The sequence below is a fragment of the Ctenopharyngodon idella genome, chromosome 21, assembly GCF_019924925.1.
Source record: "Ctenopharyngodon idella isolate HZGC_01 chromosome 21, HZGC01, whole genome shotgun sequence".
NCBI classification, from domain to species: Eukaryota; Metazoa; Chordata; class Actinopteri; order Cypriniformes; family Xenocyprididae; genus Ctenopharyngodon; species Ctenopharyngodon idella.
This window is the reverse complement of record NC_067240.1, coordinates 18276072-18300036: the sequence shown is the minus strand read 5'-3', so window position 1 is coordinate 18300036 and position 23965 is coordinate 18276072. Positions and strand designations below refer to the sequence as shown.

Sequence of the window (23965 nt, the reverse complement as noted above, 5' to 3'; positions counted from 1 at the left end):
TCTCTGAGAAACTCCTTTCTGATATTGCTCCACTATTTTTCGCCGCAGCATTGGGGGAATTGGTGATCCTCTGCCCATCTTGACTTCTGAGAGACAGTGCCACTCTGAGAGGCTCTTTTTATACCCAATCATGTTGCCAATTGACCTAATAAGTTGCAAATTGGTCCTCCAGCTGTTCCTTATATGTACATTTAACTTTTCCGGCCTCTTATTGCTACCTGTCCCAACTTTTTTGGAATGTGTTGCTCTCATGAAATCCAAAATGAGCCAATATTTGGCATGACATTTCAAAATGTCTCACTTTCAACATTTGATATGTTATCTATATTCTATTGTGAATAAAATATAAGTTTATGAGATTTGTAAATTATTGCATTCCTTTTTTATTCACAATTTGCACAGTGTCCCAACTTTTTTGGAATCGGGTTTATATACTGAATGACAATATTTTCAAATAATGCTAACAGGTTGATATCTAGCTAGCTAGCAAAAGGACAATCAAACATTATATATTTAGTACAAGTTTTTAAAATATTACAACATTTTCTATGTTTTATAGCGGTTGTACCGAATGACCTGATGTTTCGGGACATGCATATGAGCAAGTAAAAACATGATTTTTTCAAATAGTTAAGAGAGACTTAGTTACTTCGCTTCATGACCATGTGGTCCTTTGCAGGTGTCTGAATGATGTCACATCCTGTCACATGATACTGACCACATGACTTGATCCAAAATGGTCCCTTTATATTGGTTACTCCAAATGACATCAATGAAATTAATTTTTCCGGACATTCTTTCTCATAACAAAGCAACAACTTCTACGCATAATTTTAATACCATTTTGCACTATGTTAATATATGATGACTTATTTATATCATCCAAAGTCTTTTTTTTTTTTTAATCATCTCAATTTAAAACATTTTTAAAACACACTCCCACTTCTTTTAGTGTTACAGATGGATTTAAAGCATGCATAAAAACACTTGAAAACACAATGTTGCAAGCAACAGCCATACACTTAATTGTGCTGTTTTTTTTAAAACTCCGCATTGCCAACAGAAGAAGTCAAAGGCATTTTCGTAAATATAATCTAAACATGTGTTTTGTGTCTTGTCCTTGCACTATATGCATCCTCTTATGATGCTTCCTGTGTTTTTTCCTGTAGGAAAGGGCAAGAAAGGGACATTCTCTGAGCTGACTGGATCTATGAGTCGAGCTGCTGGCAGGAAAATCAACCGCATCATCAGTTTCTCCAAGAAGAAGCCGCCTCTGCCGGGCGAAACCAACACGCTTTCCCACCTGGATGACAATCCCCGTTGTGGTGAGCAGACATAAATCCACTTTCCCTTTGCGATTAGCTGTTGATCTTTTTCATCTGTTGAGACTTTCCTGCAAGTCTCTGATGGATTTTCTTTTCCTAGGTTACTTGAATGTTCTGGTGAATCAGTGTTGGAAGGAGCGCTGGTGTTGTGTGAGGAATGGGACTCTGTATCTCCATAAGGACCGAGGGGATATTCACACCCATGTTAGCTCTATAGCCCTCCATGGTGTAGACGTCTTACCCGGCCTTGGGCCCAAACATCCTTTTGCCTTCCGTATCATGCGAGCGAGCACAGAAGTGGCTGCCCTGGAGGTAATAAAATAGATCTCTGTTACATTTTAAGGTCTTTCTTTAAAAAAATAGGTAATTTTGTAAAATAAAAACCTCAGGCGAGCTGTTCTGTGGAGATGGGCCGCTGGCTGGGGGTTTTGTTGGCTGAAGCAGGCAGCGCCACCACTCCTGAGGCACTGCATTATGACTATGTGGATGTGGACACCATCAGCAGCATCCAGAATGCAGCACGACACTCTTTTCTGTGAGTATATTTAGCCTGTTTTATGTTGGGATGTATATAGAAATTCACTCAGAATTTTTGTATTTTCATGCTAATTCTATTTTTCACGCCATAGGTGGGCGACCTCCTCCAGCAGCACCTCCACAGACCCACGGACTTACGACGAAGTTCCCTATGAAAGCGTGTTGGTAAGGTGTTAAGATAAATTAAAAATTTTAGTAAAAAAATGTTGTGTTGAGCCTTGCAGCACCAACTATTCTATTTTAAAATAAGTGTGGTTCTTTTGAACTTTCTAACCAGTGTTGGGGAAAGTTACTTTAATGCATTACACTATTGTGTTACTCCCTAAAAAAAAATTGCATTGCTTAGTTACTTTTTATGGAAAGTAATGCGTTACATTTTCTCACTTAGGCTGGGGTGTTGAATGTAAAGGCCCTTTCACCCCAATAGTGAAATGAATAAGCCTCAGGCTAAATAAAATGCAAATTCACGCCTGTACAGTAGAGGGCGCAGCTCAAACAAACCTTTCAGCTGTGCTGCCATTCTGGATTAAAGAAGAATAGGACACAGGAGAAGAAAGTTAAACTCTTACTTCTGCAATAAAAATGTTTTAAAAAATAAAACACATATGTGATGTTTATCTAAAGTCATTTTTGCTTATTTTTATGGTTAAAGGGTTAGTTCACCCAAAAATGAATAATGTCATTTATTACTCACCCTCATGTCGTTCCACACCCGTAAAGCCTTTGTTAATCTTCGGAACGCAAATTAAGATATTTTTGTTGAAATCCGATGGCTCAGTGAGGCCTCCATAGCCAGCAATGACATTTCCTTTCTCAAGATCCATTAATGTACTGAAAACATATTTAAATCAGCTCATGTGAGTGCAGTGGTTCAATATTAATATTATAAAGTGACGAGAATATTTTTGGTGCACCAAAAAAAAAACAAAATAACGACTTATTTAGTGATAGCCGATTTCAAAACACTGCTTCAGGAAGCTTCGGAGCGTAATGAATCAGCGTGTCGAATCACCGGTTCGGAGCGGCAAAATCACGTGATTTCAGCAGTTTGGTGGTTTGACACGCGATCCGAATCATGATTCGACACGCTGATTCATTATGCTCCGAAGCTTCCTGAAGCAGTGTTTTGAAATCGGCCATCACTAAATAAGTCATTATTTTGGTTTTTTTTGGCGCACCAAAAATATTCTCGTCGCTTTATAATATTAATATTGAACCACTGTACTCACATGAACTGATTTAAATATGTTTTCAGTACATTAATGGATCTTGAGAGAGGAAATGTCATTGCTCCCTATGTAGGCCTCACGGAGCCATCGGATTTCAACAAAAATATCTCAATTTGTGTTCTGAAGATTAACGAAGGTCTTACAGGTGTGGAATGGCATGAGGGTGAGTAATAAATGACATTATTTTCATTTTTGGGTGAACTAACCCTTTTAATTGGATCATCGAAGGTCAGCAGCAAAGACATAGTATATTTTGTTTAATTTAATATATTTAATTATTGCAGGTTTGTACAGTATTCTGAGATTGCATTTCACTGTTTTCTTTTAATTTTGAGGAATACTGACTCTGTTTTTGTGCAAGTGAGATGAGTAAATACTTACATTTAGTCTAGAACTACAATAACCATACCAGTTATTTGAAAAAAGTAATCTTATTACGTAACTCAAGTTACTTGTAATGTGTTACCCGCAACACTCTCTAACCATCAACGAATCCTGAAAAAATGTAACATGGTTTCCACAAAAATATTAAGCAGCACACCTTTTTTTAACATTGATAACAATAAGAAATGTTTCTTGAGCAGCAAATCAGCATATTAGAATGATTTCTGAAGGATCATGTGACACTGAAGACTGGAGTAATGATGCTGAAAATTCAACTTTGATCACAGGAATGAATTACATTTTAAAATATATTCAAATAGAAAACAACAGTTCTTTTAAATTGTAATAATATTTTACAATATTGCAATATGTTTTACTGTATTTTTGATCAAATGAATGGAGACTTGGTGAGAAAAGACTTAATTCAAAAACATTTGAATGAAACTTTTGAGTGTACATTCTTGTGTTCATAATGAAAACTCATAGTATTTGCTATGTGTGGGAGGTTACTTTAGCTTTATATGACTATTGAAAAGCATGTTTTGGCCCACAGCCGAAGTTTCTGCAGTTCAGCAAGAATAACCACAGTTCTCTCAGAGCTGTAGTTCATTTTTTATGGACTAGGCAGCAACAACCACTTCTTCCTTTGTTGAGCGGTAATGTTGTGCAACTGTCTTTCTTACGTCTAGTCAGCTACAAATCTTCTGTTACTGCAAGCATGTTCCTTAAAAAAAAAAAAAAAACTTTTTAGGAAATTCTCAAATAAACACATTTTGTAATGTCTAAATAAAAACTATCATACTGGAAGCCAAGAAGTCTGAATGTTTATATAAAGTACTTCAAGTTTTTCACATAAACTGTAATTACTCCTCATTTTTTCCCCTCTTTTCCACCAGCAGGTAGATGAGAATCAGTCTAAACTGAAACGTTATTCCTCTATGTCCAGTGTGGATACAGCCAAGGGTGACACACAAATCACAGTGAAGCGACACGGTTCCTGTAAGTTTGTTTTTTTTCCACTGGAAAATCACTTTTTTGGTTAACCTTTGAGTACCGTCTACACAAACGCAATCATTGCCACATAATTTTACTGATTAAATTCTCTTGATGACCAATTCTGTCTTGTTTTTGTGTTGTAGCTGTGAATCATTATGGTAAATATGGAAAGACGAGGGCGGAAGAAGATGCACGACGGTATCTCAATGAGAAAGAGCAGCTAGAGAAAGAAAAAGAAGAAATCAGGAAGAGCCTGCTGTCACTGCGCTCAGAAAAGAGGGTGGTGAAGGAAGGGCTGAAAAACGTTACAGGTGACCGACTCGAAGAATGAAAGAGAAATTACTTGTCTGAGTGTTAATCTAAAACATGCAAGTTGGTTTGTTACAATTTTGCAGTATTTGGCGCCACCTGTTGAGCTGTTCATTTAAAGTGCCACTATTATGCTATTTTAAAGGATTAGTTCACTTTCAAATGAAAATTACCCCAAGCTTTACTCATCCTCAAGCCATCTTAGGTGTATATGACTTTATTCTTTCTGATGAACACAATCGGAGAAATGTTAATAAATATCCTGACGCATCCGAGCTTTATAATGGCAGTGAGTGGGATCAATGAGTATGAGCTGAAGAAAGTGCATCCATCCATCATAAACATACTCCACATGGCTCCGGGGGGTTAATTAAAATTAATCGATGAATGAATCTGAAATGAATCGATGCATTTGTGGGGAAAAAAATCTATATTTAACAAGTTATGAAGTAAAATATCTAGCTTCCGACAGACTGTCTTTCGTATAAGTTTGAGCCCAAGTCCTCATCTTTTGGAAGTGCATGAAAAGGAAGTGCATTTCGACAACGTAAACCAAACTCTTCTTGGCCTCAGCTACAGCTACAGTGTTTCAGGGCAGGTCAAAGTTGACATTGTTCGCGGAAGCCGGTGAAGACCATAGGCTAGCATTATGCAAATTTGTTATAGACCTAAGTAGCTTTTTGTGGAAAGTAAGACTGGAATTACTGACGACTCGTTTCAGGCAGTTCAGATTTGGTTCTTTTGGGAGACAAAAAAAGGTCTGCAAAGTTACAAAGTGCACGATAAATGGAGTTCATTTATCGTGCACTTTGAAACTTTGCAGACCTTTTACATTCAAAAACAGATACAGTCAAACCAAAAATTATTCAGACATTTTTTATATTTTTTTACTAGTGGGTGCAGTTCATTTATGTAAGTGAGGATATCAAAATAAAGTAAACTGTGGCATATGATACCCAAAAATTATTCATACAGTGGACTACCAGTAAAATTGATAAAAATTTGGAACCAAAAATAATTCAGACACTTTGACCTGACCATGTTTTGCTTAAGTGTTATCTGACATGATTAAGATGAATATTTTCTGACACAGTTTAACTCTGAGATCTTGTCATATTTTATTACCATTTTTTTAAACTATAGTGAATAAACTGAATTAATGAATGAAATGTTCAAGGTGTCTGAATAAATTTTGGTTTGACTGTATATAGCACACTTTAATGTTATATGTTTTGTACATCTGTGCAACAGATAAACAGCAGAAAGCCATGGAGCAGCATCTGGCCCAGCTGGAGGAAAGCTGCCGTCAGAAGGAAGCTGAGCGAGTGGACCTGGAATTGCGACTCACGGAGGTGAAAGAGAAACTGAAGAAGTCTCTGACTGGAGGAATGCTGGGGGCATCTGTGGAAAGCAAACCCACTGTTAAAGTACACGCATTTTTGACTCTAAATATGCTTTTCCCTGAAAGTAACCTGAATTGACGCTGAAAATCATTTTGTATTTTAATACCTGTAGGTTCCAGTTAAAAAAAAGGAACATATTTACAATGATGCCACTGTGCCGGTTAACTGTGCATCTGAAATGAAGAAACGTCCCCCGTCCATCTATGCGTCCACCAAAGGAAATGTCATGCAGAAAGCCAAGGTATATGATTAAACAAATCTCTAACAGTATATAGATTAAATAAAACAATCTGTTTAATTCTGTTTTTCTAAATTTAATTTTATATTTAGGAATGGGAGTCAAAGAAAGTGATGTAATTATAGTGCTGTCATCAAGAGAGTCTCGTCAAAAGGAAAGATTTCATCTGTGATCATCCTGGCTGTCCACTACACTACACTTATGCACAGGACAGTTGACCATATAGTTGATGGTAGTCTGTATGGAAATGAAAATGAATGTTGACAAATTGCATGAGGATGGCAAGGATAAGGGAATGTTCAGGAAACAAAGTGTTTTATAAACATCTATTTGTTTAATATAAAACTTAAAATAGGTGCCTGAATTCTATGAAATTGTCGTTTCACTTCTTACTGTATAATGCCACAGGATACTGATGTGGTCTTCCTGCTGATTTCTTTGTGCAGTCCTGAGATATAGTGTTAATATCTCGCTCTTTTATGTGTTACGTGAAACTGAACTGAGTTCAAAGGATTTCCCCCCTTTTTTTTACACTAGGGCACTTAATTTACCAGATTTATTTATTTCTACTTTGTACATAAAACCAGTTTAAAGAAAAGAATCATTGTTTTTTCTTTATCTCTGCAATTTCTTGGAAACTGTAATAAATGTGTTTTCAAAAATGGCTTTGTTGGAGTTCTGTTTATTGAAGCATTTTCTTTGTGGATTACACTGAAGTAACAACATCAAATAAAATAGGTTTTGCTTCTGAAATCTTGTGAAATGGGGAAAAAGGCCTTAGGTTTACCAGCATTAATTCATCAATCGTTTATCAAGCAGATCCAGGGTTGTCAGCTGGGGGTCCGCAGACCTCTTGGTATCCATTAAGTTACTGTAGGGGTCCATGGATTGAGTTGTCCTTGAAAATACATTCTCAATGCGGTTGATGTGGAGTGTTAATATTATTAATGCTTTTTTTTTTTTTTATACCTTGTTACGAATAAAATAGACCGCTTTATATTAGGGGGTCTCTAAACTGGCTGTGAGTCTGGGTGGGTGGTCCTTGCCTGGGGCACAAAAGAATTACAACCCCTCAAGCAGATTATTGTGTTTAATAAAGGATTCAATCAGCCAAATACAGTAATGAAGAAAAAACAACACCTGTCTGATTTAATTGTTTTTCAATAAAAGATAAATTACCGTAGAAGTAGGATTTCATCTTTTTTTGTTGCAAAACCAGTAAAGTGAGATTCAGAGTTGTTTTAGTGAATCGACTCACTGATTCTGAACAGTGACTCATCGAGCAGGTCACGCGCGCACGTCCAGGCCACCCACATACGCTACTGAGGAAATGGCCGTGCGTTTTCTGTCCGTAACGAGAAGATATCCGATCGATTTGTGCAGGTTAACACCAAGTGCTGTCACCAGGTAAAACATGATTTATAGAGTAATATTCAGACAAATATGCAAATGATACAAGAAAAAAATGGTTTTTGTTCACATTTTCGCCATTTTTACCGTTTAAAGTGTTGTGGGGGAAGCTTCGCTGCTAACTTGCTAACGAGTGAGTTAACGGTTTAGCGGGACTCAAACCTCAATGTAAACAATAAATATACAACCCAGACGAGTTTAAATTTGTTCACAAACGACAAACACGTCGACCATCTGTGGTTTTGTAGTTTTAAAGGGTGTTTCTTGCTAAAAGTTGTTTAGCAAAAATACCCCATCAATCACATCTGGCACCTTTAATATCACATCTGTGAAACGTTTTGTCCTTCTAACGGGCAGTGAAATGTAACAGTGCTATTACAATATGTATTTCATTAGTGTCAGACACCGGTAAGACTCTAATGGGTTTTCTCTATTTCGGGGATTGTTTAGTGTTTTCATAACTTTACTTTCCGTTTTGTAATCATCAATCCTACGGCTCATTTACTTTCACAACTAACGTTATACACTGTAAACGGAGTGATGAATGAATGATGAATGGTTTTTTATTGCATTCCTGTGGGTTTTCTTTGTTAGAGGCACATACCGATATAACCCTCCTATTGTCCCAAGATACTTCAGCCACCTGTGATCTTTTGGATCAAATTGAACACGCGTTGAAAATCATTAAAATTCAAGAATTCTTGTTTAGGATACAATAGGTAAAGGGCACATATTAAGATTTGTCCCAAATAGTTTTTTTAATTGTTTTTTTTTTATGTATTTTATATTTATTAACACTCAACTTGAAATAAACAATTGACGATTGATACAACTGACGATTGAAATAAATAATTTATATATGTTCTAATTTGTTCCATTTTTACTGACGTCATAATTTAACTAAATTAAAATGAGGGAATGAATTAGTACAACATGGACACATTCTATTTTTTTTTTTAACGCACATGTCTTGTGTGGAGCTCCTTGCTGTGTACATCAATCTAAATTTTAATTTACAAATAAATCTCCATTGTGACATGTTTCACATCCATCACAATAAATCCATTCCTCTCCACTTATGCTAAACAATTTATTGTGGCATTACTGGTGCTGTGTAGTGTTTTAGGGGAGGGAAATTATCCAAGTGGCCTTTTACCCTGAAGGGGCCTTTATCTCCATTGTATCCTGCCATAGAGAACACTATGTATTTATGGCTAAAACTTTGACAATGTAAAATATTTTTGGGTCAAAGCAAAACAAAAATAAATATTAGTTTTCCAGAAAGTGTATTATAAAGAAACATGTTACATAAGCATTGCAATATTACGGCATGTTCAGAGGCATTTTGATTAGATGTACAGGCTTTAGTAGCTGCCTAATATAAAGTACAATTTTGATTTTGATGAGGTGATCATTTTGAGCATTTGACAACTGTTTTCTTTTTTTCTGTCCTCCAGGTCTGTTGTAGGCCTCTTCAGCACTGCGGCGGAACAGCGTAGTACCGGTGACGACTGCCATGGTGACGATGGAGATGACGACCACAGTCACTCTGTGACACATGTCAGGACGTTGGAGTTGAGAGCTAGAAAACTGGAAGAGCAGGTTCACGACCTCACGGTAAGTTCACATTGGGTTTTTTAAATTCAGTCACGTACTGTTTGTATAGGGATAATTATCAACTGCTGTATTGACCAGGTTGGTATTTAGTAATTTCAGCAGCATTAGCATTAGTCAATATCTGTGCCTTATGTATTTATTAGTGAATTTCAAGTAAATATTCTTCACATATACATTGTAATTACACCATTATATACAACTTAATTGCTGTTAGTGGTAGTTTCATCAGGGCTCCAGACTGAGACCAAATGGTTGCATTTTGCAACCTTTTTTCCAGCCGGTGCGACTACATTTTGGTAGAGGTTGCACTGGTGTGACCACCACATTGCCCAACTGATAGGAGCTGCCATTTCTGTTGCAAATGAGAAACATTCAAACAGCAAACAAAACAAAAGAAGAACAAAACCGTTTAACAGCTCGGACCAATAATAATAATAATAGACAATGCTCAGAACAATTACTCGTGGGCCAATCTTTGATCACGCGACACCGTTACTACACAGTGCTGGGAAATCCAGTGAGAAAGAATTAATAACATCGCTGCGAGATCTAATGTGAAGCATTCAAATCAGCACATAATTCTCTGTTATAAACCATAGATATCAGACAAACAGCGCTGACATGAAAACGTTGTGCCATGAATGAACAAGTTATAAAAGGCTTTCCAGTCCACAAATCACCAACATTCACCATGGATTTAATGTAGTAACACTAACTGTAAACATAGTATTGTGGCAGTAATAGTCATTTCATTTCAGGGTTCATACAACCCTTTGAGAGTGAAATTCAAGCATTTTTCAGTGCTTCACGTTTTCCAGATCTTCAAAAATCTAAATATTATTCAATTTACATTAAATTTTTAATGTGATTACCAAAAACATTATTTGCTCATCCTTAAAAGATTGTCCCCATTTGTAAAGCTAAGAGTTTCAAGACATAGAAAAACTAACACTTGGTGGCAAACAAACACTTTTATTTAAATGAAATGAAAATGAAATTAACACTATAACCAGTAGATGGTGGCAGAGAAGAATATATATATATGTAATATATATATAATTAGGGCTGGGTAAACAATATCGATTTCTCGATTTTAATCGATTCTCATTTTTACGAACCGATATATAGATTCTTAAATCCCAAGAATCGATTAGTCTAGTCTGTTTTCAGTTGATGAATGAACAGAACGTAGCACGCCTCCCATCCAATAAATCGCAATATTTGTGCTTTGTTACTTTTGATATGAAGCAAAGTCTCAGATTTCAAATGACATCCATCTTATTATGAGATTCAAAAAATAAGTACCGTTTTGGCGCTGTTAAATGTGACGTGACAGATCGCTTTAGTGCCTCAGTTCAAGTGAAGCGGCAGCGCGGAGCTCATGTGAACATCCTCTCTGCTTTAATACCAGTTACAGCGCGAAATAAACATGACTAAACATCTGAAGGTATGTTAAAATATACAGTACAACTTACTGAAATCCATATCATGTCTTGTGTAATAGCTCAATCAGTGTTTCAACCTCGGAAAGACGTCAATAAAACAGCTTGTAAACAATGTCATGTAACATCACATTTACCTCAGAAAAACATATTCAGTGATCATAAACTCATTAGTCAGCTAGAAAAGTGAACTCTAGAAAGCAGCATTCTGATAAATATAGCTATGCACAGTTACATATTCATTATAATGTTCTTCAATATTTAATGCATGTTTGAATAAATCAGTTATGACAGCCACGATTTAAATGTTTATATTTAAAAAAAAAAAAAAAAAAAAAAAACGAATTGGAGTGGAAATATGATTAGGCCCAATGTAATTCTAAACTTTATTTATTATTAAAAAAACAATTGAGTGTAATTTAAGTGTTTGTATATAAATAAGTTAATTTTAACCTTCAATATTATAATAAAATTGTACCAACTGACTTTATGGCATTAGTTGAGAGATTTTTTTCCTCTATAAAATTTGCCATGTACTGTAACTGATATACTAGGCTACATCCAAAATAATCGATATTGAATCGAACCGCAAGAATGTAAATAGAAATCGAATCGAATCGTGAAAATTGTCAATACCCAGTCCTAATATATATATATATATATATATATATATATATATATATATATATATAATATTGTTGTTATTACTTTTTTCACACATTTGCTTGTGAATTTATATTTAGGCATTATGAAACCACTATCATAAAATATCAAAGCTTAGCACCTTGTACTGAATTATGAAGTAGGAAAGGTCACAAAATCTTACGAAAGACAAAACCTTTTTTTTTTCTTTTCAAATTGCAACTGAATTACACAGAAAGCAAGTAAAGTGCGCTCCTTTTATAATCACTGAAGCTGTCGGTCAGTTCAGTGTGATACTGTAAAAGCGCTACCAAATCAGGTGCTGGTGCCACCATCTGTAGAGCTTAGTGGCACTGGTGCTACTGCTCTCAAATGTTAGCACTGATTAGTCCTCTGTCAAATGTACTTTTTAGTTTTTATCATATTTAATCAACCTTGTCCTGTTTTTGTTTAGTCAAATCTTAGTCGACAGAGCCTAGTTTTGGTCAATGAAAACTTAGTCACATTTCCGTCATGCTGTATAATGGTTAAATTGATAATCACATTTATTTTGCTCAGAATTATAATCGCAACGGTTGTCGTTTGAGAAATTTATTTTGACATTTCATCAGAATTTTCACTTTCACCTATAAGTCAATATAATGTCAACTCATACGCATAGTTTATTATATCTTTTAACAGAAAAGCTCTGATTAGGGGATTTAAACTCTTGACATCTGGCAACCGTGAGCATGCAAGTTCGTAGATGCTTGTTAAAAACAGTCTGTAATATTGTCTCCTTTTTTTCCCAACAAAAACAAAGAGAGATTTTGGTAAAATTTAACTACATTTTAGTTTCATCTTTTTTCGTCAGCGGTATTGCATGTCGATATAGTCACAGTTATCGTTTAATGACGTTTGTGTCGTCTCATCTCAGTCATGGAAAAAAAATTTGTCAACAAAGATTTTTCGTCATAGATTTCACTAACGAAATTAACACTAATTGCTATAATTAAATTGTATAAACTTATCTGCATTATATTGGCCATGAATTTTAATCAAGTTGTATCTGCAGTTTGGTTGTTTTTGCCAATTGTTAATCAATCTCTTTTCACAGGAGAGATACAAACGAGCCCTAGCTGACTCGGACAATGTTAGAAGAAGAACACAGAAATTTGTAGAGGACGCCAAACTATTTGGTAACCTATTTTAATTTAGCCACACATATTTCTTATGTGTGTTCACATTGCATTATTAAACATTATGCTCCTCCTGCAGGGATTCAGAGTTTCTGCCGTGACATTGTGGAGGTGGCAGACCTGTTGGAGAAGAGCGCAGAAGTCGAGGAGAGAGATGGAGTACAGCAGCTGACACAATACCTGGCACACATACAAGGACGGCTGCATGACGTCTTCACCAAACATGGACTGGAGAAGATGACCCCCGTGGGAGGCTCCTACGACCCTTATCAGCATGAAATAGTCTGTCATACTCCAGCAGAGGGAGTGGAGCCTGGCACCATAGCTGTGGTGAAGCAAGACGGTTACATGCTGCATGGACGTACCATTCGCCACGCCCATGTGGGCATTGCTGTGAAGACACAGGAGCAGTGACAGGGCCTCGATTCAGTCCTCTCTTTTTTACACTCTTAGTATGTTCTTACATCTCTAGACAACTACACATTTGACTTACTCTTTGAAGTAATGGTTATTTATATGTATTTATAAAAGTTGCTTTTTCTTCTTTTTCTAACTTCTGATCTACACAGATTAATTAGGCCTTGTTATTTGTGTTTTAGTTTTGTTTTTGTTTTTGTTTTGAACCCCTGATTTACAGAATGTCCAATGCCCATTTATTGTTTGGAAAGATTCATTATTGTTTTGTGTGTGTTAAAGAGATTTGTGATGTTAAATTGACCCGAAAAATGCACTTTACAACCTTGTCATGGTGGTTTCTGTAAGTGATTAGTAGTTTTGGAGCAGTATTTAATTAGAAAGTTACTAACACTTTATAATAAGTTTCTATATGTTTAACAATAATTAATGAAGTAGGCATCAGTCATGTTTACGGCATTTATTGATCTTGGTTAATGTTCATTAAAAAACATACTATTCATTCTAATTCATATATAGTTCATAATGCAATATTTTAATGTTAACTCAATATTAATAAATGCAGTAAAAGTGTTGGTAATGGTTAGTTCATGTTAACATATAGAACATTATTGTAATGTTCCCAGAAAGTCATTGGCTGTTGTTGAATGTCAAGTAAGTGTTATAGGCCACCATTTACCCAAAAACAAATGCTAGTTTTCTCTTTTAGAGGGGAGAAATGCACATGAGATATATATGTATCCAAAGTGGAATTGAACAATGTTATTTGGGAGATAAAATTCAAAAATATTTATATGTATTTATTTTGTTTGTAATATTTTGCCCTGATAGTTTACTTTTTTTTAACTGTATGCTATTTACATTTTCATTTAAACTAAGGTTTTTACAGATGTATTCTTTGTAAATAATGAAAACGATTAGTTTTGAGTGTATGTGTGCGAGGCAGAGGTCTTGACTGAATAAAATCTCATCATTTGTTCATTCTGTGCACTAGGGGTCAGTGTTTCCAAACTTAACTCACACTACATGCCGCCGGAGTGGTGAAAAAACACCGGAAATACGTTCAGATTCACTGCACGTGTGTTTTCTCCTGCAACACAAAATCGCGCTGACGTTAATCTCTTAATAATAACTTTCACATATTTTGTCGAAAAATGACTAAGGTAAAGAAAGAGAAAACCGGTGAAGAGGAGACAGGGGGAACAGAAAAATCATATCAAGAATTATTAGCTAATATAAACCCAATCGCAAACCCGCTTGCGTCGCGTAAACTAAGCAAAAAGCTCTACAAATGCGTCAAGAAAGGTAAAAATGTTTTATTTTTGTCCCCTTGATCATCACTAATTATAAGACCTTTGAGTCTGAATGAAAGTATACTAAATATAGTTGTACATAGATGTATTGTTTAAGAGACAGGCACGTGGTTCATTAAAAATGTTACTCGTTGTTTTTCATAGCTGCTAAAGTCAAACAGATCCGACGAGGAGTAAAAGAGGTACAGAAGTTTATCAACAAAGGAGAGACTGGGTAAGATGAGCTTTAGTTTCCTCATGTTTTAGTATTTAGTATGGTCTCTGGTTGAGCAGTCCACACTAAAGTAGTAGTTATTTTAACACTATTTTCTGTCATCTTCTAGTATTGTGGTTTTTGCTGGAGACACTCTTCCCATCGAGGTGTATTGCCATTTACCAATCATGTGTGAAGACCGAAGCCTGCCTTATGCTTATGTTCCATCTAAAGTTGTAAGTTCAGAAGTGTATATGATATTATATTTGCCTTTCTAAATCAAATTGAATGTACAGAGTTACTATACTCATGTGTTTGTATTCGTCTTTCTGTAGGATTTGGGCTCCTCAGCAGGATCCAAACGTCCCACCTGTGTTATCATGATCAAACCGCATGATGAATATAAAGAAGCCTATGATGAGTGTCTGGAGGAAGTCACATCTCTGCCTAAACCAATCTGAGAACACTGGACTTGTGATATATTCAATCATTCTATTAAAAATGAAAATAAAATGTAAAGTTAGGATGGTTTTGGGGGACTTTGCATGGTGTTAGCGTTCACCAGTGCATCTGTAAAGTCATTTAAAGACTCAACCCGATTCTGGATAGTTGTTATATTTGTGGACTTCTTCATTTGTAGAAAGGAGCGCAAATGTATGATCACCGTTAATGTTGTTTAAAGGAAACTTCGGTTTATGTCACCAATTTTATTCTATTTGAAACAGTTGATCTTTGTAATGTTTTCTGTATTGACAGGGTTTTCTTTCAGTTTTTCATAACTAACTTGATTGATTTGATTTTGGTGCTGTGGACCTCGGAGAGCTCCAAGAGATGTTGAAATAAACCTTTTCATTTTTTTTGTACTACGTTTTTTCACATCTGTTTCTTTGGATTTATGCTATTTTAGCATTTATATTTTAATGTCTGCATTGTTCCATGATGAGGATAGTTAGTTCATAAAATTCGATAGTTAGTAAAATCCAGTGCTGCTTAACTTTGAAGAATCATCAATATGAAATCCTTCAATGTGTTCAGCATTGGATGCCATACATATGCATTCTGGGTGAAAACATCTGATGTATTGGCCTTATTCAATTCAATTTGCATGTATTTGTATAGCGCTTTTCACAATGCACATTGTTTCAAAGCAGCTTTACAGAAAATGCATGTGTCTACATTACAATTTAGAGTAATTTGTTATCCGAGTCACTAGTGTATATATCCACATGTCAGAAATGTACAGTTCTAAGACGGTACAAATCATGCCGTTAACTAACATCATGTATTCAACCCATTCTGTAATTTATGTACATCCAACCCATACACATTCACTTAAATGATCATAAACTTCTTTGGTCTACCAATGTTGATATTGCACTGAAATGGTATATATATATATATATGCACAGTGCTGCTTGAAAGTTTGTGAACCATTTGCAGAATCTGAAAATGTGAATAACAAAATAAGAGGGATCATACAAAATGCATGTCATTCTTTATTTAGTACTGTCTTGGTAAGATATTTTACATAAACGAAGTTTACGTAAAGTCCACAAGACAAAAAAAAAAAAAAAAAAACAGCTGAATTTATATGACCCAGTTCAAAAGTTTATGAACCCTTGATTCTTAAAGGGTTAGTTCACCCAAAAATGAAAATAATGTAATTTATTACTCACCCTCATGTCGTTCCACACCCGTAAGACCTTCGTTAATCTTCGGAACACAAATTAAGATATTTTTGTTGAAATCCGATGGCTCAGTGAGGCCTCCATAGCCAGCAATGACGTTTCCTCTCTCAAGATCCATTAATGTACTAAAAACATGTTTAAATAAGTTCATGTGAGTACAGTGGTTCAATATTAATATTATAAGCCACGAGAATATTTTTGGTGCGCAAAAAAAACAAAATAACGACTTATTTAGTGATGGCCGATTCCAAAACACTGCTTCATTAAGCTTCGGAGCGTTATGAATCTTTTGTGTCGAATCATGATTCGGATCGCGTGTCAAACCGCCAAACTGCTGAAATCACGTGACTTTGGCGCTCCGAACTGCTGATTCGACACAAAAGATTCATAACTTTGTAAAATTTTGTTAAAACTTTCAAGCAGCACTGTATATATATATATATATATATATATATATATATATATATATATATATATATATATATATATATAGGCTATATATATATATATATAAAATTTTCATTTTTCTTTTTTTATAGATGAACAGCCCAATATGTAATAGCGGTGCCTTTTTCCTAACAATAGATGACATGGTGCTGATGCATATTTCATATATCATTTCTGTATAATATTAGCAAAAGAGTATATTTTATGTAACATACACTTGTGTGCGGAACAACAACGATTTGCAGGACGATAAATAAGACTTGGAAACAAATCATGCTGCATTTGATGCGTTATTCATAATCAAGATCAATAGTGAATATTGTCTCATTCTAATGATCTAGTTAATTGAATTTATTTATGTATTTTGGACAATGTATATTGTATTATGCATATTATGTCTACTCTGTTTTGTAGAGGCACTGTTTTCCCCTTACGAAAACTAGACTAAACTGCCTAACAATAACATAAAGGACAGTTAAGACAGTTTGAAACCAATAAGGAAGTCGTCCGTAACGCAGAACGTGTTCCCAACACCTGGAACAACATTCCAATCAGCCAATCAGATCTGAGGGACAAGTTTGCAGTTTATGTCAAGTTTAGCCTAGGCTTACAAACCTGGTTAGGTTTTTAACTTACATAGTTCAGTGTTATTCACCTATCATTTTCCTCTGATTTTAGGAATAACTTATGGGTAAGGTTAGGTGTAGGGATATATGGTTATGATTACATTTTCGTACATGAGAATATTGTTCCAGGATCAACAAATTATGCTGACAGTCCCAGGAACGCGTCAGAAAAATCAGTACGTGCCGCAACTCAACAATGGTGTTCTGGCAACAGCCACATGGTGGCAGTATTGTCTTTCCAGAAACTGTCCTTCCGTTAGCGGTTATGTCTGTTCGTAAACATCAAGCCTGTACACACTCCTCACTTAAGTTTGTTGTACAGTATATATGATGTATTTTGTATCAGAACTTGAAAAATATCACTCATCATTCTAATATATTTACTTAAAGCTCATGACTGAAATAGAATATGCCCATAAGTAGGGCCTCTTTGTTTGGTGAGGCAACACAGTGTGTGTTAGGTGTTGAAACTGATCAACAGACTCCACTGTGAGTCTCTTTCGCTTCTCTAGGCCCAGTTTCCTGGTGCTTGTTGAGTCTGTGTTGACATCTTAAATATTTAATACCGAAATGTTCTTACTCCCATGATGTTTGTTGTTTTTTTGGCACATTTTACCCAAATCATGTATATAAGCACAAGAGAGGGGTTTTAGTCCATCAGTTTGCCAAAACCAGAGAACAGGATGGTTGACACTTCAGACTGGAGCCGGTTTTTTCCTTGATAAAGGATGGAAGACATGGATAATACAATTTCTTTTGCTTCACATTTCATCATTGTATTGGATTACACAAGTTTTTTCCTGTCACTTGAGGGACCAAAACCACAGTTAGTCCACCAGATCTGAGGAGGTACTGCACATGGAGGAACTTATGTGCTGGAAGAACAACAACGATGACAATACTGACGTTTTTCTGTCACAGTTTTTATGGGAAATGCAAAGAAATTCTGTTTGGATGTTTGGTGTTTTGATGCCTGAGATACTCATTGATGAGCTCATTTTGAAACCGGACACAGGCATTGACTAATAAGGACCCCGAGCTCTGCACTTAAGATGTCTCCCTAATCAAAAACATATGATTCAACTCATCGGCTCGTTTGTAAAGACTCCCAAGACCTCAGATGGGTGTGTCAGATTAGAGACACATCAAAATTCCAATACTCCAGGACCAGGATTGGGAAGCACTGCACTAATGAACTGCATGTTTGTTCTTAATATATGACAAACAGGGTGGCACAGAAGCTGTGGCATTAATGCATAAAGAAAAGATGTGACAAGGACATGCAAATGTCCTTCCTGTAAGCCACATTCCAGGCCACGTGTTCATCTATTTACTCCCAACAGCGGGACGGGGTCTGACGTGAGTCACCTGTGTCCAGGGGGATGGTGACACAGCCTGTGCCATGAGTTTACCAAACAAGCCTTAAAGTTCAGCCATGTTTTAGTGTACACACTTCAAAGTGTGGTCAATGTTTAATATGGGCTATGGAGGAAAAACAAACTGAAGGAATGGAAAAAACCAAGCAATTAATTATTTTAGTCATAGAGATGTGATGTTGTTTGCCTGCATTGCACCATCATTGGTTAGGGGTTCTTGCTAAGGTAAGCATCACTATTGCTATCTAAACAAATCCTGATGCATAAGTATTCAAATTTAGCACAAAACTCAACTCACACTGTTTATAGACACAAATGATACCTCTAATCCTGTGAGTTGCTGAAGATAAGGAGATTTACAATCACACGATTGACAATAAAATAATAATAATAAAAACAAAAAAAATATATCATTGAGACTTTAAATTTGGAGCACCCTGCTGAGAAAAAAAAGCCTATGAAAAACAAAACAATTTGTCTCCATTCCCTTACGAAAAGAAGAGATTCAAGTAAGAATCAAATAAGAAAGTATAAGTTCAATCTACCTTTTATGCAGTTCTCAGAAATATTCTTAAATTGCATTTAAGTATACTTGACTTATACTGACAAAAAAGTTTAAGTATATTTGGCATATACTTGTACTCAATCTTTTGATTGAGACATACTTAAAAGTATAATTAAGTATTTTAAGTATACTTCGCTTGTAGTTGTGTTTACTCTTTTGATTGATTAGCCTATTAAATACTTTTTTCACATAGTTTTATATACATTTCTTATAAACTTGCATTGTTTGAAAATATTGATTCATAAAGAAAACAGATATGTTCCTAATTCTGAGTATCTGAATTCTTGTGTAGGCTAGTCCAGTACATACGAATTTACTATCCATGTTTTCACTGTTATACGGTAGGGGGCGCTGTTACGCATTTTTTGAAATATTACAGAATCTCCGGATCAAAACACAGGTGAAGAAGAAGCAGAAACAAGTGGTAGAAGATCGCTTACACATATGTAAAAAAAATGCGATCATCAAACATTAAACAGCATATAAGTTCAAAACTGCATAACGTTACCAAATGAAATGTCGACCCAGGAAGGGTTAATGACTGTAAACCTTTGGGGGTGTTGATTGACTCAATCAGTTATGTTTTTTTCATAAGTTGAATACGGAAGGAGTACGTTTATGATGAATGGATGCACTTTCTTGAGCTTCATACTTGTTGGTCCCATTCACTGCCATTATAAAGCTTACAGTAGATGTGTTATGATATTTATTAATATAACTCTGATTGTGTTCATCAGAAAGAAGAAAGTCATATACACCTATGGCTTGAAGTTAAGTAAAGCTTGGGGTAATTTTCATTTTTAAAGTGAACTAATTCTTTAAAGAAAACTTACAAGTATACTTGCAGTATAAAACTACTAAAGTTTACTGAGAGTATACTTCAAAGTGTACTTTCATGAACTAAAAAATGTGCTACAAGTATTTGACTAGTAAACTATCAAGTTCACTTGCAGTATAGTTGCAGTACAAATGAAAAACTTAGTTTTAAACTAGTTGTGTATTCAAATATTACTATTGTTACACTTAAAAGTTAAAAGTATTTTAGTAAATTACACTAAAAAGTGGGCCAATTTAGTCCCAAGTAGTATTGAAACTGTACATTTACAAGTATACTTCTAGTACATTGATATTAGTATACTAACTTCTTAAAGTATACTTAAAAATATACTTGAACTTAAATATACTTAATAAAATGAACTTGAAGTATACGGCTAGAAAACCAGCTTAAATGTAGCGACCACCCAAAAAAAAATCCAGCAAATGCATAGCAATATGCTAAAACCACTCTGAACAGCACAGCAACTCATAAGGCCTTGCAACCATAGATATGTATACATAGTTGGCACACGGACGGCTTATGTATAAACAGCCGCTAATGAGGCATCTATACATATCTGTGCTTGAAACTACCCACACCACACTAGCATTGTAGTGTAACATTTTCCGTTTTGGTTACTTTGACACTTGCCTCAATGTCAAGCTATTACTCTGCATAAAAAAAAGGTACTTTCATTGTGAGACAGCAATAACTGGAGGATGGAGAAAACCAATCAACCGTTTTTCTTCCTCACACTTGTCTATCATTTCATGTTTTTCTTTATCTCCCATTCATATCTTAACACTTTTTCTTTCTTTCTTTTTTTTTTCCCTGTACCATTTCTCTGTTGACACGTTTAACGTACCAAGTTGGCTGTTTGAGGTGGAAATGCAGGAGGATGCAGGTCCTGGCTCATCTACTTTTCTCAGTATCTTAGCCGAAATGTCTTTTTCAGGGCTTGGCACTGTCCTAGCACATGTTTAGGGTATCAACAATGCACCTGCCGCCTGCCATCCCCTCTGGAACAGCAGCACGCGCCACCGTGACACCCCCTCACCTCTCACCCACTTCACCCTGCTTCACCCTGCCAGCTATAACCGGTTCATGTCTTATATCATTCTTATAAATCAACACGTCGGACTCATTGCTGTCCGTACAACTGTAGCATTACTGGAACTCTAGTTCTGCATATGTTCTTATGTGGCCCATCATCGCCTTTCCCTCTCTCTCTAAAGAATGGGACAGTTTCTATTCCAGACAGGTGCTGGTGATAAAGCAGGTGTAGCAGGAGATTTACTGATTTCATCGTATTCTGTTGAGCAATAATTCTGAGCCTGGGGCATGAGGCAGGTAAACCCTCCGACCGCCTGCACCGGCTGACTCCTTTCACTGAGGACTGACAGGCAAGAGTTATGCCCCTGTCAGTGCAGTAAAGGAGGAGAACCTTCATATATTCTGCAGTCTTGCCTGTTCCATGACATTGAGATAAAAATTACGTTGCCAGTTCCAACTGTTTAATATTCAGTTTCCAAATTTTACTAATTAGGCCTATATGTAGGTCTACACTACCACACCCTAATGCTCAAAATAATTAATTGGTTTGAGTAGGACAAATTTAAACAAATTAGTTCAGTCAAATGAACTTTTATGAGTATTTAGCACTTTCTTTTTCTTTTAAGTTCACAGAACTGATATATTTTAAGTAAACTGTTTAAATTGTTTTGAGTTTTTTTTTAAAACTTATTTCTTTTCATTTAGACAAACGTTTAACTGAAACTGGGTTGGGATTTCTATTTCCCAGCATGCTTTGCCTATGGCACTCGAAAGGGAGAGTAAATGCTAAAATTAAGTGTTACATAATGTTTTTGGTGCAAGATTAATGTTAAAGGGTTAGTTCACCCAAAAATGAATATTTCTGTCATTAATTACTAGCCCTTATGTTGTTCCACACCCGTAAGACCTTCGTTCATCTTCAGAAAACAAATTAAGATATTTTTGATGAAATCCGATGGCTCAGTGAGGCTTCCATTGCCAGCAAGATAATTAACACAGATGCCCAGAAAGCTACTAAAGACGTATTTCAAACAGTTGTGATTACAGTGGTTCAACCTTAATGTTATGAAGCGACGAGAATACTTTTTGTGTGCCAAAAAAAAATATTGCGACTTTATTCCAAAGTATCTAGTGATGGGCGATTTCAAAACTGCTTCATGAAGCTTCGGAGCTTTACGAATCTTTTGTTTCGAATCAGTGGTTCAGAGCGTGTATCAAACTGCCAAAGTCACGCCCCCCAGTGGTGAACCACTGAAATTTCGAAAGACTTATGATGTAAAGAAGCCTCGTTTACTGAAAACACGTGACTTTGGCAGTTTGATACACGCTCCCAACCACTGATTCGAAACAAAAGATTTGTAAAGCTTCAAAGCTTCATGAATATATATATATATATATATATACACACATTTTAATATATGGGCGTTTATATTATATTATATTCAGTGTTGTGTGTAATTAATTACTAAGTAATCTAATTACTTTTCCCTTGAAAAAGTAAGAGATTACTCTTAATTTTTTCTGTAATTTAATTACAGTTACTTCTGATGTAATTGCATTAAATACTGTGTAGACTATAGAACAATTCTATATAAAACAATAGTGAATAACATAAATTTTTATGTTAAAATGTATGTTTTTAATGTAACCTTCTCCCTTTATACACTTTAGTCAGTTCAAGAACAAAATATGAAATTGTAAATTGTTTATTTGAAAGAATTAAAAGAGCAGTTTCATGTCTTTCATGTCATCTTTATATTATTCAACAGGTCGAGGTTGAAATGGGATTTAGAAAGTAATTAGTAATAAGTAATCCAGTAATTTTTAGAGAGAGTAATTTGTACAGTAATCTAATTACAGTGTTGAAGATGTAATTAGTAGCTAGTAATTGATCACTTTTTTAGAGTAACTTACACAACAATGTTATGAATATGTAAAATTTGATTACCTTTTATTTTTCAGTTCCAAACTAAATTATATATATAATGAATATAAAATATATATATATATAAATCATTATATGTGTATGTTCTTATATATAACCTTTTAAATAAAAAAGTGAAAGTTTTAAAGTTTTAAAAAGTGAAAGTTTTTTCACTAAAGTGAAAATTATTATATTTATTAAAAAGTTAACATCAAATCTCAAGGACTTTTCAAGTTATAAACTTGGGTCATAAGGGTTTTGTGCAACACACACAAAAAAAAACGGTCTAAGACAGTGTTTGAGTAGAAAACTATTAAAGGGTTGTCTGTCAGGCTTAATTGCTCATTGTATAGGCCAAAATATTTACATGAAAAGAGAAGAGAGATGGACATATAATAGAAAGATCAGAGGGCAGTAAATTATAATGCCTGAGCGGTTCGAAGCATATCGTTTAGAGCTGGCTTTTAACACCAAGATGTCACGTCAGGCTTAAGATCACAAACTCTTTAAGATCATCAATAAAAGCAGCAGCTTGACCTCTATTTGCATAACAGTGACATTTTTGTTTGTGTTCCAGAGCCTTTGTTTGCGTGAGTGTGTGCGTGTATCAGGTTATTGGGGTGTCAGTGTACCATCAGGACAGCCTTGGGGCAACTGGGGGCCTGTGGGGACATGTTCTCCACCTCTGACAACTTTGCAGTTCATAAACTCCTGTCAACCCTGTCATCCAATTCACACTTGAGTGCACCATCCACGCCCATTTGGAGATCAGCGCTGAAATCTAACGGGTCTAACAAGAGAAAGCCACCAATGATAAATGACAAACCGCTAGTGACAAG

The 23965-nt window shown here is 35.4% G+C and overlaps 3 protein-coding genes across 5 annotated transcripts in view; all 3 read left to right on the top strand.

Annotated features, from left to right (window-relative positions):
• The window catches only part of afap1l1b (actin filament associated protein 1-like 1b), a 29068-nt gene extending 21981 nt beyond the window's left edge, over positions 1 to 7087 (top strand). For 2 of the 3 annotated variants that reach the window (XM_051876796.1, XM_051876798.1), the window contains exons 11-19: positions 1170 to 1325; positions 1426 to 1637; positions 1715 to 1860; positions 1955 to 2027; positions 4372 to 4474; positions 4615 to 4782; positions 6032 to 6207; positions 6296 to 6424; positions 6514 to 7087. In XM_051876796.1, the coding sequence (XP_051732756.1) occupies positions 1170 to 1325; positions 1426 to 1637; positions 1715 to 1860; positions 1955 to 2027; positions 4372 to 4474; positions 4615 to 4782; positions 6032 to 6207; positions 6296 to 6424; positions 6514 to 6540 (1190 nt within the window). In that variant the 3' untranslated portion in view covers positions 6541 to 7087. The remainder of the gene's footprint in view (positions 1 to 1169; positions 1326 to 1425; positions 1638 to 1714; positions 1861 to 1954; positions 2028 to 4371; positions 4475 to 4614; positions 4783 to 6031; positions 6208 to 6295; positions 6425 to 6513) is intronic. The other variant, XM_051876797.1, reaches the window with a different exon arrangement.
• A 575-nt stretch (positions 7088 to 7662) lies between these two features.
• Positions 7663 to 14105, top strand: grpel2 (GrpE-like 2, mitochondrial). The gene is made up of 4 exons (XM_051876799.1): positions 7663 to 7828; positions 9289 to 9448; positions 12629 to 12710; positions 12790 to 14105. The coding sequence occupies exons 1-4, from the start codon at positions 7752 to 7754 to the stop codon at positions 13122 to 13124; spliced, it is 654 nt and encodes a 217-aa protein (XP_051732759.1). The 5' UTR covers positions 7663 to 7751; the 3' UTR covers positions 13125 to 14105.
• A 56-nt stretch (positions 14106 to 14161) lies between these two features.
• Positions 14162 to 15493, top strand: nhp2 (NHP2 ribonucleoprotein homolog (yeast)). Its single transcript, XM_051876803.1, has 4 exons — positions 14162 to 14429; positions 14582 to 14651; positions 14761 to 14866; positions 14966 to 15493. The coding sequence occupies exons 1-4, from the start codon at positions 14279 to 14281 to the stop codon at positions 15089 to 15091; spliced, it is 453 nt and encodes a 150-aa protein (XP_051732763.1). The 5' UTR covers positions 14162 to 14278; the 3' UTR covers positions 15092 to 15493.
• Positions 15494 to 23965: the final 8472 nt, after the last annotated feature.